Source organism: Achroia grisella, unplaced genomic scaffold (genome assembly GCF_030625045.1).
Source record: "Achroia grisella isolate CSIRO2021 unplaced genomic scaffold, CSIRO_AGI_Agris_v1 utg778, whole genome shotgun sequence".
Lineage (NCBI taxonomy): Eukaryota > Metazoa > Arthropoda > Insecta > Lepidoptera > Pyralidae > Achroia > Achroia grisella.
The window spans coordinates 514,617-529,223 of NW_026713018.1; the positions used below are offsets into that span (position 1 = coordinate 514,617).

Here is a 14,607-nt window from a genome sequence, read left to right on the forward strand (position 1 = left end):
CAGGTTTTTTTATTAGTTCATTATTTATTCGCCACATAATATTTGTGGTTAAATCAAGTACCTATAATGAAAAATTAACAGAAATTTATTGTGATAGTTTCCAGGGGGAAACGCGTATAGGTCAAACTGACATGGTACTTTGCTAGAAACGGGGTCAACGGTCCAAATTCAATTCAAATTCAAAATATCTTTATTCATGTAGGTCTATTACAGACTCTTATGATATGTCAAATCTGCCGTCAGCTCGGAATGATTTCGAGATGAGAAGAACTAACAAGAAACTTACAATATTAATTTAATATTACAACTCCCACAGCGCTAATCCCAAAATAAGTAGTTTGTGTTATGGGTACTAGACAACTAATATATAAATATGTAGATATATTTATTTTGTAAATATATACTTAATATACATAGAAAACAAGCAAACCGATACAAATAATCATACTCATAAATAAATGTTTGTACCGTGCAAATCGAATCCGCGACCATCGCAAAAATGACGGTGTACTAAACCGCTAGACCATCATATATTAGATGTACCTATAATTAATAGTGATAGATAGATACAATTTTTATTTACGTTAAAAGCACAAGTTTGTGTGCCTTTACCATAAATACTAATAAACTAACGCAAATAAAAATAAATACAAAATCATTATATAGTATAAAACAAAGTCGCGGTCGCTGTCTGTCCGTCCCTACGTATGCTTAAATCTTTAAAACTACGCAACGGATTTTGAAGAGGTTTTTTTAATAGATAGAGTGATTCAAGAGGAAGGTTAACATATAGTACACTTGTGCGAAGCTGGGGCGAGTAGCTAGTAACCTAATAATATTGACAACAAAAATAAAAGAAGTAAATACACAATCAAATTGATACAAAAATAAAAGAAGTAAATACACAATCAAATTGATCAGTCAACAGCTGATGACATCATTATAATCGCGCAGCATCCGCACACCATACCGATATAGCAAATTCATTATCATCACCAAACACCTGACTTCCTGATGCCTTCGAAATTGCATTGGACTTTCTCCAGCGCGGGCGCACCTCGCGCCAGTGTGCGTACAACCGCGCCGGGCGTCGAACGTCGTTACTGTGCCGTCGGACTGCCGAATATGCCGCGATGACGGAAGACGAGAAATCTGAGAATGTCACCATCCTGGCCGAGAACTACGGCCGGGCGCCCACCGCCACGGTCTCGAGCCTGAAGTCCGAGGACTCCACTGAACAGTTGATTTGTAAAACTCCGCAAAAGTCCGCCAAGGAAGTTAAAAAGAAAAAGCAGAGTGTCAGCTCGAAAAGTGTTGAAGCGGGGACGGTGGATGGTAGTGGTAGGAAGAAATTGGTTGTGTTTTTGGGGTTGGGGCAGGTGATTCTTGGGGCGTTGTTGGTGGGCGCTGGGGCGGTTGCTGTGGTGAAGGGCGCCGCCCTGTCGAGGGTCGGTGCTGGACTGTGGGCGGGGTGTGTAGCAGTGGTTGCTGGGGTTGTCGGTGTGCTAGCAGGGATCAATGATTGCTATGGATTGAACAGCAGCGGTAATGGGTAAGTTTCTGTATATCTTTATGTATACAAAAACTAGCTGTTCCCGCGACTTCGTCCGCGTGGAATTTAACTTCATTTTCTAGAAGAAAAGTAGCCTAAGTTACTAAAGTAGTAGTAGTAAAATTTTTGTCTGTCTGTCTGTTTGTTCCGGTAAATCTCTGAAATGGCTGGACCGATTTTGACGGGACTTTTATTGGCAGGTACCTGATGTAATAAGGAGTAACTTAGGCCACTTTTATTTTAGATTTTATTTTTATTTTAGATAAATAAAGTTAACGTCCACGCGGACGAAGTCGCGGGAACAGCTAGTAATTAATGTAAAGGACCGTGGCCGTATTTAAAGTATTCATAAAATTATTTATTTCATCCCAAATATTACATTCTCAGCTTTCTTTAGTCTATAAGTTGACATCTATCTACGTTGATAATCTTTGAAAACTTCATTCTAATTCCTCAAACCGTTTTAAGTGAAAGATTAACACAAAAACGGATAAAAAGGATACGAATAAAGATTTTATCTATCTAAACAGTCAAACACACAAATTTGTGATTTAATTATATGTAGAGAAGTGGATATAGAAGAAGAATAGAGCTTAATATAATCACTCTTGAAGAGCCATAAAAATATAAATGTAGAATTAGAAATAAACTTCAAATAAACTCAATACATATAAGCACTTTTGAATAGTCATAAAAATATTTATTTCTATTTATTTATAATTCTTTATTGCACCAATATTAAAAGCAGATACATAAAAAAATATATATAACATTATATAAAAGAAAGAAGAAGGTACAGATGGCGGTCTTATCGCTAACGCAATCTCTTACAGACCGTAGGAATGAGAGTTATACTAATCTACCGCTCATTCGGAAAGCCGACTTGTCACAAGAAGTAATAAAGATGTAAATATGTACAACATTTAAAAAAAAATACGAGCTGAGTTTCTTGTCAGTTCTTCTCATCTCGAAATCATTCCGAACTGACTGTAGATTTGACATATCATAACAGTCTGTAATAGACCTACATGAATAAAGATATTGTGAATTTTGAAGAACGAGAAAGAATTTTGCGTGTTGCTCTTTTAAATAAAGAATTATAGTACAATAAATCCATATTTGTAAATTGTGTATAAATCATAGTTTAATATTTGTGGAGATACATGAAACGCCATGATGGATTTTCACCTCAATAATATTTTTATTCTTAAAACAAATGAATGCAATACGTATTCGATTTTAAAATAATTACAACAGTTTTTATGTCTCGTACAAATCGTATGTATGTAGTTTATATTAAAATTACCAATTAAGCATAATATCAAGTATATAAGAAATTTAAATAGAAATAGAAATAATCTTTATTAAAATAAACTTAATATAAGCACTTTTGAATAGTTACATTTTTACTTTACTTTATTTATTACTTTTCACAAGCAGAATGAGCAAGAAACTTGTGTGTTGCTCTTTTATATAAATATTGTTTTAATTATATTTACATTAACAAGGATTAGGCATGCGACAATCAACGTAGAAACCGCTACGCACTTCATCTCTCAGATAAGACCAGATCAGACAACGTTATCAGATCAGATAACATTGTCAGCGCTATGAATTTTAAGTTAGATTTTTTCTACAAAACATTATTATCATTTATAAATTCTTCAATTTTATAATTTTTAAATTAAATGTATCTGTATTATTATAAATATTTATTTAAAAAGAATACGAGCGGAGTTTCTTGTCAGTTCTTCTCATCTCGAAATCATTCCGAACTGACGGTAGATTGACATATCATAAGAGTCTGTAATAGACCTACATGTATAAGGATATTTTGAATTTGAATTTAATTAATAAGCTTTTTTATAAAGAAAATATTTTATAAGACATTTGAATCTTTTTCTGGCAAATTGAGTACAGACTCTGCCAAATATAACTGATTGTCAATTGTCATCACATGACACCCTCCGATCGAACCCCCGTCAAATTCAAACGGGGATCGAAATTACGACGGCCTGAGCCGAGGTTCGAATCCCTAGCGGTGCCCTCAGACTAAAGTCATATCCGTCATGCGGGAGTTGGCCTTAAGACGCTCCATAACTCCTTCCTTTGGTTTGTAGCGCCATCTGCACTCGCCCCCTATCGTCCGGTGAAGCTGTAAAGGCCAGCTGCGGCCAACAGCATTAGAGTAGTCCGAAAAAAATCATCATAAATCCAATAATTGTCAATAGAGCAAGCCTCATTGAATGTAAATAACTAACTTCCCTATTATATGTTGTTTGCAATGGAAGTGAGTTATATAATGGTAAATGGTAGGAATCTGTGAATCTAGTTGAGGCGGTCAGTTCCGCTACAGCGACGACTTTCTGACGCCGCGCCGATGTCACTATATTCAATACATCGAATAAATAAACTCACTCGCTAAAGACTTAGTTATGTAAGCGAAGCAATTGTATGATACTAGCACTTCAGCTTCGCACGGGTGTGCATGTATTATATATATAAACCTTCCTCTTGAATCACTCTAACTATAAAAAAACCGCTTCAAAATCCGTTGCGTAGTTTTAAAGATTTAAACATACATAGGGACAGACAGCGACAGCGACTTTGTTTTATACTATGTAATGATGAATATAAATAAATATTATGTATACTATATTTTCATAATATTTGTATATTACAGTATATTTTCAAAATATTTGTATAGAATACTCAAATGATAATTTTATTAATTTAATAATAATAACCTCAGGACAATTCACACAGCGCCATCTAGACCCAAGTTAAGCTAGCTAAAGCTTGTGTTATGAGTAGTAGGTAACTGATACCCATACATAGATTTTCTTTTTGTAAATACACACATATTATGCATAGAAAACACCCAGACCGATACAAACAATAATACTCATGAATACAAATGTTTGTGCCGTGCGAGGAATCGAACCCGCGACTATTGGTCGTGAAGCGGTGTGCTAGACCGACCGCTAGACCACCGAGGTCGTCAATAATTTAAACTTTGCATTTCATAATTCACAGTATGTAGTAAGTAACTAAGAACTTACTGTACTTAATAGCAGATCAATAACTATAGAACAACAATAAATAATAAAAAATAGAATAGAATAGAATTTATTAACTCGTTTTATACATTAATAACATAAGAAGTACTAGAATAATTTACACATAAAAAAACAGAGTCAATGTGGAACACAACTCTGCATAATGCTGCAAACATAGTTTCCAGCGCTGATTTTCAGTTGGGCCCACAGTACGGACGCACATATATTACAATTAAAAAATACACATAAACTTTATAAAACAGAAAATATACAATTAAAAAAAAATATATCTAAGAGAAAAAGTATATAAATAATAAAAAGGAAAATTATAATAATCGTAAAATTTTAAAAGCCTTCAAATAAAAAAAGTTAAACTGTAAATGGAGAAAAGAGAAAATAAACAATAATTAAAAAAAAATACCCACAGTGATGCGTACGGTGCATTTTGTATATTCTAATAACAATATGGTAGTATTAAAATAAAAATATCCATAACACATCACAAATAATATTACAGAATAAATATAAAGCGCGTTATTAAGCTATTTTGAAACGTATTTAATCGAATTAAGAATTATTTTGCGGAAGTCCATTTGGTTGCCGAAGAGTCAACACCTATAACAACCTACACCATCAACCTTTCACCATCGCACCGCTCACCATCGACAGGTAATTCTTTCCCACACGCTGGAACCTAAGTGGTCTCGGACAGTGCGGTTTTGGAGGAGCTTCCTCCCGCGTACACTTAGATTGTGGAATTAACTTCCTGCCGAGGTTTTCTCACGAGACTACAGCATGGGGTTTTTTCTAGAAGGGTATATTAAGGTTTCTTAAGGGTCGGCAACGCGCACGTGACACCCCTGGTGCTTCATAGGCTACGGTAACCATTTACCATCAGATGGGCCGTATGCTTGATTGCCGCCATAAAAAAAACACCAGACTTCCAAGCTATATCCGAACTCTATTCAACGCCTGATGATGCCTCGTTCGGAGGCGAAAAACGTGTCGCGATATGGGTGTAGACTCAATAACGGTCGGAATCTGATCACCATTAGAGAAGGTCGTAACGGTAGTCAAGTTTCCACACAGAATATTTGTGGTCTCACACATCACCACTTAGCTTGAGGCGAGACTTCGCATCGCTTTGTGTGTTCTACCGAATATACAACGGACTGTGTTCTAATGAATTGTTTGACATGATGCCTACGGCTACCTTTTACCATCGCACCGCTCGCCATCGACAGGGAATTCATCCCCATACGCTGGAACCTAAGTGGTCTCGGACAGTGCGGTTTCAGAGGAGCTTCCTCCCGCGTACACTTAGATTGTGGAATGAACTACCTGCCAAGGTTTTCTCGAGAGACTACAGCATGGGGGTTCTCAAGAAGGGTATATTAAGGTTTCTTAAGGGTCGGCAACGCGCACGTGACACCCCTGGTGTTTCAGGCGTCCATAGGCTACGGTAACCGTTTACCATCAGATGGGCCGTATGGTTGTTTGCCACCTAAGTGGTATAAAAAAAAAAATTGCAGCGGAATTAAACAAAATAATATAAATACATAAAGTATTCTGAAACTGTAATGATGTTATCCAATTTGCTTTATGTCTTGAGTAGTCATGCTCACTAAAATGTCCAGACATGTGGCGGCGTGGTGGGCCGGGTCATTGGGCTCCCTAAAATATGGTCGAGCGCAGTGATGGCTGGCTCATCTGTCATAATCGTAATGGGTGCTGCTTGTAGGGACTGGTCTGCTCTAATCACTACGACTGATTTCCTCTCATTTAGTTGTTTAACCAGTTGGTTGTATATAATTGAATTAGTGCTAATTGGTAGTTTGTATTCACACACTTAACTTAAAATGTAAAGTAACAATAAAATTATTTAAAAGAGCAACACGCAAGTTTCTTGCTCGTTCTTCTTGTGTTGAGACAGCTTTCCGAATGAGCGGATCTGATGACTATTTTAAAGTGCTTCAGTGTAAGTTTATTTGAATAAATGATTTCTATTCTATTCTATTATATTCTCATGTATCCCTTATTTTTTTCCATCGTCATGGCCACCCACTTTGTGAACATAGAATAACAAATCCAAAAAGAATACAAACCATAGTAAATAATAAAACCATAAAGTCACTGTTGTATAAGTGTGATCGATTGGAAAGACTTGTTGCTGACATCGATGTATTGTAGTGACGCAGGGTTGCCACCTACTGTTGTTTATACTCGGAGCGGTAAGAGATTTTCGTACTTCATATTGGGAAGTTTAAGAAATCTTACGTCGATGCTGCAGTACTTTTTATTATTTCCTTTTTCATATTACACTCCACATAAATTGCGTCGCTTTACATTCACGTCTGGTCGTCTCGGTCGCTCCGAACAGAGAGTGAGCAGCCCGCTCACTCCTTGTTCCCGACCTCTTTGTCTCTATTACTATTGGTGGCAGCATAATCGTGACGTCATCAACGTCACGTGACTCACTATGGTTCCGAATTTGAAATGTAAGTAGTTTGTGAGTATGGTTTATTGGGAAGTTTCAGAAATGATTCGTCGATGCAGCAGTACTTTTATTTTATTCCTTTTTCAAATTACACTCCACATAAATTGCGTCGCTATACATTCACGTTTGGTCTACTCTACTCTATTACTATTGGCGGCGGCATAATCGTGACGTCACCAACGTCACGTGACTCTCTATGGTTCCAAATTTGAAATGTAAGTAGTTTGTGAGTATGGATTATTGGGAAGTTTCAGAAATGATACGTCGATGCAGCAGTACTTTTAATTTATTCCTTTTTCAAATTACACTCCACATAAATTGCGTCGCTGTACATTCACGTTTGGTCTAGTCTACTCTACTCTATTACTATTGGCGGCGGCATAATCGTGACGTCACCAACGTCACGTGACTCTCTATGGTTCCAAATTTGAAATGTAAGTAGTTTGTGAGTATGGTTTATTGGGAAGTTTCAGAAATGATACGTCGATGCAGCAGTACCTTTATTTTATTCCTTTTTCGAATTATAAATTGCGTCGCTGTACATTCACGTCTGGTCGTCTCGGTGGCCTCGAACAGAGAGAGAGCAGCCCGCTCCCTACTTGTTGCCGGCCTCTTTATCTCTATTACTATTGGTGGCAGCATAGTATAGCATCAACAGTCGATAAGTATCCATATACTTATCGACTGTTGATGCTACTGAACTTTGCTTGAATTTATGACAGGATTCTAGGCAGAAAATGCGTAGATATAAGATAAGATAAGATAAAAAATTTTATTCACGTTAAAGGCACACATACATAAAGCGATACACACACATAAATGAGAACAAAAATAAAAACAGGTATACAATTACATTAGCCAATTTAAACAAAATACAATACACAACAAATATAAAGATAAAATAAAATGCAATACAGTTAACAACAAAAAAAACTGTATGACTAACGTAGTGTGTGTGCATTGCCCATACGTAAAAAGGCAGCACCTCAGTGTATTGTTTGCTGCATACAAGCAATACTGATATTCAGGCCCTGCCCAGAGACATACGCGAGGACGCAAGTAACATGACCACAGCTTCTAATCAGCCCTATTATATTATCATAAATAAATAGATAGATTTTTTTTTTTTCGTCAATACATTAATATTAAAAGACTGGCAACCCTGACCGTGAGTGTTCACTGCTCACTCGATGAAAGTCCGTTCGTACAGAATGCGGCTTTCTCCGGCGCAGCCTCGCTCGGAAGTGGACAGTGGCGTAATAAACGTGTAAAACGTAAAGAAACATGTTTTATCTTATTATGTAAATGTTAAAAAAACAAAATAAGATCTGCTGATTGCAAAATTAAATTGCGGTGGAAATTGCTGTCGCAATTATAAGTGTAATATAATATTAAGGAACTATTTGATATATATTACCGAACTAGCTATTCCCGCGACTTCGTCCGCGTGGAATTTAACTTTATTTTTTAAAATAAAAGTAGCCTAAGGAACTAAAATTATTTTGTTCGTCTTAATTTATTCGTTCCATTAGGTACTGATAGGTTCAAACTAATACATTTACATCCTGCATCATCCCTTATTTTATCCCCATAGGGGTTGAATTTATCAAAATCCTATTTAAGCGAACGTCTTTATAATAGTAGCTCCAATCTTTAATTTATGTTCAATCAGTCGAAAATCTAAGAAGATTTATACAAACTTTCATCCCCTATTTTATCCCCTTAGGGGTGGAATTAATTACAGTCCTTTCTTAGGTGATACCTACGTCATAGTAGCTTTATGTATGCAAAGTCTCAGCCCGATCGATTTAAAATTGACAAAGTTTCATACAAACTTTCATCCCCTATTTCATCCCCTTGGGGGTAGAATTAATCAAAATCCTTTCTTAGCGGATGCCTACGTCATAACATCTACCTGCATGCCAAATTTCAGCCCGATTCGTCCAGTGGTTTGGGCTGTGCGTTGATAGATCACTAAGTCAGTCACCTTTGAGTTATATATATTTAGATGAGTGGTAGAATAAAAATATGACTATTCAAAAGTGCTTGCAATGAGTTTATTTGGATAAAGATTATTTCTATTTCTATTTCTATGAATAAACATATTACGCTGACACCAAATAAATGGGATAAGGAAGAAGCATGATGATGGTCAAGTTTTAAGTTATTTTTCAACAGAATCATTACATAGTAAATTCAAATTCAAAAATCATTTATTCATGTAGGACATTTTAGCCGCTTATGAACGTCAAATTTTTACATTATAATTTTATTTTTTCCCTACCGTCCAGTTCGGTATATAGATAGAGTATAAAACAAAGTCGCTGTCGCTGTCAGTCCGTCCATATGTATGCTTAAATCTTTAAAACTACACAACGGATTTTGACGCGGTTTTATTTTTAGAAGATAGAGTGATTCAAGAGGATATGTATAATATATGTACACCCGTGGGAGCGAGTAGCTAGTTAAGTATATGATAATAATCTCAGGACAATTCACACAGCGCCATCTAGACCCAAGTTAAGCTAGCTAAATCTTGTGTTATAGGTACTAGACAACTGATACAAATATACATAGATATGTATTTAAACACATACATAATATACATAGAAAACACCCAGTCCGTCCCTCTATACGCTTACATCTTTAAAACTACGCAACGGATTTTGAAGCGTTTTTTTTAAATAGATAGATTGATTCAAGAGGAAGGTTTATATGTATATTACATGTACACCCGTGCGAAACCGGGGCGAGTAACTAGTACTATTACAAAACATACTTATGAATACAAATGTTAATGCCATGCGAATAATCGAACCTGCGACCAACAGAACTAAGGTGGTATGCTAAACAACTAATAATAATAATCTCAGGACAATTCACACAGCGCCATCTAGACCCAAGTTAAGCTAGCTAAAGCTTGTGTTATGGGTACTAGACAACTGATACAAATACATAGATATATTTTTTTTTTGTAAATACATACATATTATACATAGAAAACACCCAGACCGATACAAACAATCATACTCATGGATACAAATGTTTGTGCCGTGCGAGGAATCGAACCCGCGACCATCGGTCGTAAAGCGGTGTGCTTGACCGCTAGACCACCGAGGTCGTCAAACTAAACTAAACTATTGAGACTGTCATATTACTATAAAAAGAGCCGGTAGTACTTCCCATGTCGGCCCGGCACGCACTTCTTACTTCCCCGGAATGCGTGCGCAGCGGACCGTGAGCTGTGCTCTATACGTTCCGCTGGATGCATACGTCTCGGTGCACTTCTCGTCTTGCGGTTATTATAATACGAACTGTACCTGCGACTTCGTCCGCGTGGAATTTAACTTTGTTTTTCTAAAATGAAAGTAGCCTAAGTTACTCCTTTTTACATCAGCTACCTGCCAATAAAAGTCCCGTCAAAATCAGTCCAGCCATTTCAGAGACTAGCCGGAACAAACAGACAGATAGACAAAAATTGTAAAAAATGTTATTTTGGTGTATGTACCGTATTTATATTCATATGCATGTAGTAAGAAAGGGTTATTTCAATATTACAAACAGACACTCCAATATTATTTATATGTATAGATGTATAGATTATTAATACTTCTTAATATACATTAAAGGGATTTCCAATAAATATTTATGACTAATGGCAACACAAATCGACAGAGCCAGAAGAAGAGAAAAAAAACTAAATTTTCTATTCAATGTGCGGTAACAATATACCTATAATATTTTTTACTAATTCTCACGATAAAATTTGTGTGGTTGTGACAACCCTAGGAGCCGGTACCGTTTGTCTGGATGTGCCCTCTCCTTCCGCGTTGCATTACACCACTCGCTCGTCCGGAACATATACCTACACCCATTGTTATTTATAAGAAACTAGCCGTTACACGAGTCATCGGCTGCCTTTTTATTAATAAACTATAACCTTATGATACATGCGTATCTTCGAGAAACATTCTATCTTAACTTTTAGTCATAAAAATATAGGTAAGAAAAAGGTACGTACGTCCGTATCATTGAGTAACATTGTATCTTAACTTTTAGTCATCACTAAGAAAGGATTTTAATTAATTCCACCCCCAAGGTGATAAAATAGGGGATGAAAGTTTATATGAAACTGTCAATTTTGAACCGATCGGGCTGAGACTTTGCATGCATAAAGCTACTACGACATCTGCATTCCCTAAGAAAGGATTTTGATAAATTCCACCCCTAAGAGGATAAATTAATGCGAGCGAAGCCGCGGACAAAAGCTAGTACTTATTTTTTTTTTATTGGATTGTTTGAGCTATTGTCAGATGTGTAGCACCTGTAGCACTGCGACCTACATAGATCTATTGTGCTCGCCCTTTTCAGAGTTCGATATACTTAGATATGATTTCAATTGCTGTCAAAAACATTATAATTCTGCGGTTTGACTAATTCGACCGCCAGCACCAGCATTGTGAGTATTATAACGGGAGTATAACGGTCTACATGCATGTGAATAACGATATAATATACTAGCAACCTGTACCGGCTTCGCGCCTGCGATACAGTCTACTCTTACATAAATGACGAGCGTGCATGGCAATGGTTGTTCATGCTCGAATTATCATTTAACGTTAGACATAGACACCTATATAAGTATACAATGTAAATAAACTGGCTTTAAAAAACAAAGAAATCTAATTGAGTTTCTTGCCAATTGTTCTCAATTTAATCTGTATATTGAACTGGATGGTAGGGAAAAAAATATATAAGATTTATGAAGCTACTAGTTGATAAAAATAAGAGACATAAATATAAGCAAAATAGGTACATTGAGTTGTTTAGAATATGCCGATTATTAGATATAAAAAATAAAAATAAATTATTAATATTAATTTTAAAAATAATAAATTTAAAAATCATGTTATTCATAAAATTACTACCGTAAAGTTAACAATAAAGAATACATTGTACCTAAGGTCTGTAATTATTACGGATCAAGAACTAGAAAATATCTAGTTCCAAAATATTATAATATGTTACCAAAAAATATAATATATAATATAATGTATCCAAAAAATTATTCAAAAAGAAATGATTAAATTTTTTTGTAAACAAACATTGTATGGCATAAGATACCTGATTCTACAGGAATGTGTTTATGTGAATGTATGTGTGTGTATATATAGATTAGAAATAAGTATTAAGTTAAGCACTTTTGCTGCAGACAAACTGCTCAGCAGTTTTGCGGCTTATTGTTTTTATATAATTAGTTCCGTTATTTGAATAATAAAGAGAAAAAAAAATTAACGTTGATAAGCGGCTAAAATGTTCTATATGAATAAATTATTTTTGATTTGATTTGAACAAACCAAATACCAATACATACCAATCAAAGATTTGTAATGCATCCGTACGAAGACGGATCAGGTCACTAGTTGGTAATAAGCACTGATGTTTTGATTCTAAATAAACATTTAGAATAGAATAGAATAGAAAATCATTTATGGAAATAAACTTAATTTAAGCTCTTTTGAATAGTCATAGTTATCATTCTTTTAATCAAAGAAAGATGTCTCATCACAAGAAGAACGAGCAAGAAATTTGTGTGTTGCTCTTTTAAATAATCATTATAATTCTTTTAAATAATAATTTCCAATTCCAATTTCATTGAAAATAAACTGGCTATTTTTTTAAAGTCATTCAATTGAGTTTCTTGACAGTTCTTCTCAATTGAATCTGTATACTAAACTGGACGTACGGGAAAAAATTATAAATAAAAGAAATTCATAAGCGGCTAAAATTTTGTACACGAATGAAGAATTTTTTAATTTGATTTTGATATCACCTGAAGTGTTAGTTCAAACTCAAATTAGGTAAAGAACAATCTTGTTAGAAATTAATTATCTATACATATAAATAAAATTGGAGTGTCTGTTTGTAATATTGAAATAACCGTTTCTTTACTACATACATATGAATATAAATATGGTACATATACCAGAATAACATTTTTTACAATTTTTGTCTGTCTGTCTGTCGGTCTGTCTGCTGGACCGATTTTGACGGGACTTTTTTTTGGCAGGTAGCTGATGTAATAAGGAGTCACCTAGGCTACTTTTATATATATATATATATATATATATATATATGTGATATTGTACTATTAATAATAGTAAATAAATAAAACATCTATTTTCAAGTTAATAATTAACGAATTAAGTTAAAAATCAAGCACAAACGGTTAAACAATCTAACCTACCCATCGTGGGAGGGAACTGAACTTAAGAATTCACTTACGCTTTTCTATAACGACTCTAGTCAGTTTATGAGTCAATGAACTTCCACCAATTTGTTATAAAAAAACTCGTGATGGTACATACATGCTTGGCATCAATTTACCGTCCCATATAATTAGTGTGGTGGTAACATCGCTATTATATGTACAGTGGTGAAAGTTTACTAAGTATCAGGTGCTGATCGACGATCGATATAATTGTAATTAATATACAGAATTATTGATTGCTGATCTTAAGTGGATATAAAAAAAACTTTACAACTACCCGAACGTAAAAGAGTTAGAGGACGTTCCCCAGCTGGAACGTTTCCCTGGTGGATCAGAATAGAATAGAATAGAATAGAAAATCATTTATTTAAATAAACTTACATTGAAGCACTTTTGAATAGTCATCACATTTTTTTAATCTCATAGACAAATCTCATGGAGAGGGAAAAATTGCTCGATACGCCAACCCAGGATCCGAACCAGGTCCTGCTGCCGGAGTTGCGGTTGACTGTCATCGATCCCGCGACTTCGGCTTAGGCGTTGGGTGAGGGACATCTTGGAGTTTTTAGTGAGTAGGAGTCTCACAGTACCCGCGGGCTTCCCCCGGGGCCGGCGGGTCTCCATGAGGGATTTTCTCCAAGTCAAAAAAAAAAAGGATAGATGGTCCTGGCGTCGCGAAGTTACAATATAAAATGGGATAGTGCAAGGAAGCAGAAGATCTCAGGTGGATACATATAAATAAAATTGGAGTGTCTATTTGTAATATTGATAACCGTTTTTTACTACACGCATATGAATATAAATACTGTACATACACCAAAATAACATGTTTTATAATTTTTGTAGCTTTGTCTGTTGTTGCGGCTAATCTCTGAAATCGCTGGACCTATTTTAACGGAACTTTTTTTGGCAGGTAGTTGATGTAATAAGGAGTAACTTAGGCTACTTTTATTTTAGAAAAATAAAGTTAACTTCCACGCGGACGAAGTCGCGTGTACAGCTAGTATAATATATATTGTGATATATAAATATACTTAATATAAGTGTGGCTATACATGTATAACCTCTTACGGGATATGTATTGAGTATTAGCTATTAAAAGTTTTGAACCAAGATTCTCAAAATTCTCAACTGAGAATCTGGAAACAAAGTTGAGAATTTTCAAACATTTCAACATAATTATAATAAATATCCAACGATGTTTGCATTCCATATGACATCGACAGTC

The 14,607-nt window shown here is 35.2% G+C and overlaps 1 protein-coding gene across 1 annotated transcript in view; it reads left to right on the top strand.

The window, feature by feature from the left end:
• Nucleotides 1–1,096: 1,096 nt before the first annotated feature.
• Nucleotides 1,097–14,607, top strand: part of LOC131850632 (uncharacterized) — a 103,279-nt gene continuing 89,768 nt past the window's right edge. Inside the window, exon 1 of the mRNA XM_059200933.1 lies at nucleotides 1,097–1,552. Within this exon, the coding sequence (XP_059056916.1) occupies nucleotides 1,134–1,552 (419 nt within the window). The 5' untranslated portion in view covers nucleotides 1,097–1,133. The remainder of the gene's footprint in view (nucleotides 1,553–14,607) is intronic.